The sequence below is a fragment of the Tenrec ecaudatus genome, chromosome 4 (genome assembly GCF_050624435.1).
Source record: "Tenrec ecaudatus isolate mTenEca1 chromosome 4, mTenEca1.hap1, whole genome shotgun sequence".
Taxonomy (NCBI): domain Eukaryota; kingdom Metazoa; phylum Chordata; class Mammalia; order Afrosoricida; family Tenrecidae; genus Tenrec; species Tenrec ecaudatus.
In genome coordinates, this window is record NC_134533.1 from 204784153 (window position 1) to 204789671 (window position 5519).

Here is a 5519-nt window from a genome sequence, read left to right on the forward strand (position 1 = left end):
GATCTTCGAACCTCAGATCAGAGTCACCTCCTCCAGGAAGCCTTCCCAGACTCCTCCTTCTCCAGACCCACTATCCTCGCCTGCCCCCCACCCCCCCCCTCCGAACAGTAACTTCCTCACAAAGCAAGCCCACTGTCCTGGAGACCCCCCCTGTGGTTACATAAGGGGGGACTGCTCCCTGGGGAGACAGGCAGCCCTGTCCCCTACTATGCTAAGTGCCTACTCTAGGCCAGCGGTCCATGTACATGGGCCTTGGTGCAGCTGTGGGGGCGTGGCTGGCCATTGCAGGGTGCACTGTGGCGGGGCCATCCTTTTTGGCCCTGTCTTCTCCCCGGAGATGTCCCCATCCCTGGACAGCGCAGGGTGTCCATGAATGCTCCCAGGGCAGGCCTGAGGCCTCACCCTTCTCCTCACTCCCAGTGGTCGCCCCAGGGACCAGGTTGCTCACACTAACTCTGGTCCCTGCTGAAGGTATCTCTGGAATCCCAGGACCGTCGGGAATGTCTGTTGGGCTGAGGAGCAGGTGGGAGGTCTAGGCTCACTGGGCGAGGAGAGGACAGCTGTGGATTCTGCGGGAGCCTGGGGGTGGTGGCAGCTGTCCCTCCTCCTAGTTCCCCGCTGACACCTCCACTTCCTTGAGGCCCTGCTGTCCCCAGGCCACCGTCACTGGCTGGACTGCAGCTCTGGCCAGAGCTGCACGGAGCCCAGGGCCGCCAGCCACCCGGACCTCCACTCGTTAGCAGGGAGGCAAACTGTCACTGGAGGCACCAGTTTCTAGGCTCACAAAGCCTGGCTCACCTCTCCCCAGACACACCTGGCTAGGTCCTGGCACCTCTCTGGCCCCAGAGGCCTCACCTGCCATGAGACAGAGCAGGGCAAGCTAACACTAGGCCCCTCGGTCCCTGGGAGTCCCTCTTGGTGGTGAGACTTCCAGGGGAGGGGCGGTGGGCTGGAGGACTTCACCATGCCCAGGCTGACCTCCTGCCTCACTGGGTACTAGAGCCAACTGTGCTCTGCAGAGATCAGGCCCCAGACTGCCAAGCGGACTGACCAACACAATAGCCCCACAGGGCTTGTTTCTGCACAGGGCCTGGGCCACCAGTCTCCCAAGGTTGACCCACGGGGGAATGGAGCCTTGGCTCCAACCAGTGTGCAGGGAGGCCTCTGTCTAACCCAATGGGTGCCTGCAGGAGCGTACAGACAGCGCTGGGCGGTGCCAGGGCAGGAGTGGGCCTTGGCAGAGAGGCAGCTGCAGCAAACAGCAGGCATCCAGGAGCAAAGTTTTATTTCCGCTGCCCTGGGTGGGTGGGGGCTGGGGCGGAGGACATGGCCAGGTTCCATGCAGGCCCTGGGAGGCTGGCCCTCTGCCCTCTCCCAGGGCCCCGCTGATGTGGGCACAGGCAGGTGGCTCTGGCCAGGGTCAGCTCCTACTCCACTCCCTTCATGAACTCCAGGAACTCTGGGGAGAAGAGAGGTGTGGGGTCGAGGGGCAGAGTTAGAAGGGGGCCGGCGGGGGCAAGGCAGCCCACGCATGCACATGCATGTGCGCCTCTCACCGTCGTAGTCGATGCGGCCGTCGTTGTTCTTGTCGCCGTCCTTCATGAGCTCCTCGATGTCGTCCTCCGTGATGGTCTCGCCCGTGGCCTGCAGCATCATCTTCAGCTCCTCCAGGTCGATGTAGCCGTCCGAGTTCCTGCGGGCGGGCGGGAGGGGGCACAGCGGGGGCCTCGGAGCCAGGTCAGGCAGGCACCCAGGGCCAGAGAGCAAACAGGGGTGGGGGGCGGGGGGCGCGCCCACTCCGTCACGCAGACTGGCAGACCCCGGCCCTGGAACCTGGCCGCTGCGTGGGTGTGTGTGGCTGTGTGTGCATGAGTGACAGGGTTGAGGGTCACGGCTCACTTGTCAAACATTCGGAAGAGGTCCGAGAGCTCCTCCTCAGACTTCCCTTTGCTGTCATCCTTCATGCAGCGGACCATCATGACCAGGAACTCATCGAAGTCCACCGTGCCGCTGCCTGGGGCGGAGCAGCAAGGGCCCATGTCAGACGGGCGGGGGGGCGGGGCCAGCACAGGGCTGCTGTCAGACGGGGTGGGCCGGAGCAAGGTGGCAACACTGGGGCGCACCCACCAGGGCCTTGTGCCAGCTCAGGGAAGTCCACTAGATCTTTATGCCCACTTGACAGATGGGAGGACTGAGGTTCAGAGAGACTAACTCAGTCCTCGAGCTGGGGGTGATGTGCAGGAGTGGGGGGCGGGCGGGGGCTCACCATCCTCGTCCACCTCATCTATCATCTCCTGCAGCTCCTCAGGCGTGGGGTTCTGGCCCAGCATCCTCATCACCTTGCCCAGCTCCTTGGTGCTGATGCAGCCGTCCTCCGCCCCCAGCACGAAGATGTCAAAGGCCGCCTTGAACTCTGGCCCATAGGACAGAATCGCTCAGGGCCCGGGGGGAAAGAGCCCTGGGGCCCCCTGCCCGCCTCCCTGCAAGGTGTTGGAGGTCACCAGCCTGGGCCCTCAGGCTGGTCTGCAACCCCCATTCCACTGGGCCCCCTGTGTTAAAGGGGTCTCACCATTTTTCTGCTCTTCTGTCAGCTGCTCGACCTGTCAAAGATGGAAGGTCTCAGGCCTTAGCCCAGTCCCTCCAGGAAGTCAGCCCATTCTACAGGTGGCCGGCTCCTCTCTGGCCCCAGGTACCAGAAGCTGATCTCCCTGAGACTGGGCTCAGGGTCATAGACACAGGTGGGGACCCTCCCCAGGGCCAAGGTGACCCTGAGTAACAATAGCTGGAGGCCAGTCAATGCGCCCCATTCCCCTGCTGAAACCCAAGCTGGGTGGACCAGGGACAGCTGTCTCTCCAGTCGGGACAATAAAACCAGCGGGCCTTTGCCCACCCACTGTAACCTGACCAGGGCGGCCACTGAGCTATTTTTAACGGGTGACAAAGTTAAACCTGGTGATTGTTCTGGGAACACTGGCATGCAGGGGTGGGGGGTGGGGCAGCGTTATCTGCACCCCTAGCCTGCCTGTGCTGCCTCAGTAGCCAAAATTAGCCCCCAGCCCTGCCAGGCCTTCTATGGGCACAGGGTGGAGGGCTGCTTCCCCACCCAGTTTCATAAAGTCCTAAGGACAGCCAGCTGTGTCCCCTCCTTCCCCAGGATCAGGTCTCACCCTGGAGACTGAGGGAGGGGTTCCTGTGGGGTGGATGGCCTTAACCTGAGGAGGGGTGGTCTCTGTCCCAGGTGGAACAGCACCGGAAGCCCCTCAGTAAGCCCGGCAAGGTGCAGGGACTGAGGTCAGCCACTTCTCAGTCTGCCCGTCCTCATTCTCGGTCTATGCCTAGTGAAGCCACGGAGCATGATCGGAGCCTCCAGGCCAGATGTAACCTGGGTCCCTGGGTGCCCCTTCCCTTGTTCCCTCCTTCCCTCTTCCTACAGCTTGTGCCAAGCCCAGTCCTCGGTTTCAACGTCCAAGCCCCTTATTAGCCCAGGGTTTCTGTTCTGTGGCCCCCTCTTCACTAACCCCCTCCAACTCTCCAGCCCCTTCAGCCAGCCGAGGGGTGGGGGTCTGTGAGCGAGAGAGGAGCAGGGTGTGAGGAGCAGGAATGAGGGGCCAGGAAGGCTGGGACAGGGGCTCAAAGACAGGGGGAGGGGGGGAAATGACACAAAGAGGCTAAGGACAGACCTGCAAAGACCCAGACACACTCCCTGACAGTGAGTGACACAGGGGGTCATGACAGCAAGGTGACAACCTCCTCACTTAACACCTCCTCCCCAGACCCAAACAGTTCCCTGAGGGAGGAGGCATGAAGGTACTCAGGTACTGGATGAAGGTACTCAGGTACTGGGGGGGGGGGTGGCTTCCTCCTGGGTCCCCACCACTTCCCTCGCCCCCATGCCCAGCTGAGAGTCCAGGCTCCTCACTTAACACCTCCTCCCCAGACCTGAACAGCCCTGAGTTCCCTGAGGGAGGAGGCATGAAGGTACTCAGATACTCAGGGCTTCCTCCTGGGTCCCCACCACCTCCCTCGCCCCCATGCCCAGCTGAAAGCCCGGGCTCCTCACCGCGGCCTTGTAGATGTCGTCCATGCTGGCAGCAGCAACTCCTGCCGGGCTGCCAGTGCCTGGGCTTATATAGATAGCCCTGCCCCACTGCATTCCCACCACTGGGCCCAGCCCACCCCTGAGAGCAGCATCCCCTCCCCCCAGTGATCTCACTCCCAGGTCTTCTGCCCAGGACAGTGAGCAGAGAAGGGCAGCGAAGACCAGGTCTCTTACCCTCTGCCATGCGCCACCCCCCACCCATTCAGAGGGCCCCCGGGACTCTAACAGGAAGCAGTACAGAGCAAGCACCCATACTCAATTAGGGAAGGGGCATTACTGCCCCTACTCTCCAGATAGGGAAACTAAGGCTCCGGAAAGGGCGAGGACTTGCCCTAGTTCTGGGCCACGCCTGTGGGGGTGGAGGCGGTCTGCAGGGAGAGGCTGGGAGTGATCGGCCAGCAGGGCCCAGAGGAGCCCTAAATGCCAAGCTCGGAGTATGGGGCTAGAGTTGGTGGAGGAGGGAGGCACTGGGTGCCTTAGTGCACAAGGTGATGGAGCAGCTTTTATCCAGGTGGGTGGGAGAGAAGCCCCCCTCCCCAACGCCGACTTGCCCCCTCTGCAAGGTTGAGCTTTGGACTTGGGTCCAAAAACACGCTGCCACCGAGCCAGTGCTGACTCACAGCAACCCTATAGGGCAGAGTAGAGCTGCCCTGTGGGGTTCTGAGACTGTTACTCTTCACAGGAGTAGAAAGCCTCATCCTTCTCGCAGAGAACAGCTGGTGGATTCCATCTGCTTGACCTTGAGTAGCACATTGTGCTGCCAGGGCCCCTGGATCCACTGCAGGCAGTCAACACATTGGATGACAGCCCCCTCTTCTGGGTCTCGTCTTCTTCTGGGCAGGGGCTGTGCTCTGCGGCTTGCTCGCCTCTCCAGTCCCTGTGCCAGGCCGGCCGGTCTTCCCCCACCCACGCTGGAGACCTGGTGGTGTACTGAAGGGTCAGCAGTTCGAATCTGCCATCCTGGGTTAGCACTCCAGCAGTGGCAGAGCTCTGCGCTTCGAGAGGTAGTGGCCGAGAATGGCCCTGCCCCCTAAGCTGGCGTCTTTCCCTTCACCCGCTCCGGCCAGCAGTCAGAGGGATGCGATTCCTGATGCCCTGCTGTCCAGAGGGGAAACTGAGGCGCAGCGGCGGAGGGACTGGCTTTGGTTAGCGAGCACAGCGGATCCCTACAGTCTTCCTCCCCGCGGGGCACCGTCCAGCGACATCCCCGCCCCGGGCCTCAGTTTACCCCAGCCGCAGGGGAGGTGCACAGCGAAGGTGGGCGGTGTCACGCGGCTACCGGTTACGCCAACCTCTGCGCACGCGCCCAGCCGGGGTGGCTGTCAATCACCGGAGACGGGCGGGACGGGAAACGGGGCGGGGCCAAAATGGCGGGGCGGGGCGGGGATGCTGACCCCGCCCCCTGCTGCTGCCAGTCTGC

General features: G+C 62.7%; 1 protein-coding gene across 1 annotated transcript; it reads right to left on the reverse strand.

Annotated features, from left to right (window-relative positions):
• Window positions 1-1306: 1306 nt before the first annotated feature.
• On the reverse strand, window positions 1307-2926 carry TNNC1 (troponin C1, slow skeletal and cardiac type). The gene is made up of 5 exons (XM_075549005.1): window positions 2570-2926; window positions 2267-2413; window positions 1900-2014; window positions 1557-1693; window positions 1307-1459 (listed from the first exon to the last, which is right to left on the reverse strand). The coding sequence occupies exons 2-5, from the start codon at window positions 2334-2336 to the stop codon at window positions 1428-1430; spliced, it is 354 nt and encodes a 117-aa protein (XP_075405120.1). The 5' UTR covers window positions 2337-2413; window positions 2570-2926; the 3' UTR covers window positions 1307-1427.
• Between the last annotated feature and the right edge of the window lie 2593 nt (window positions 2927-5519).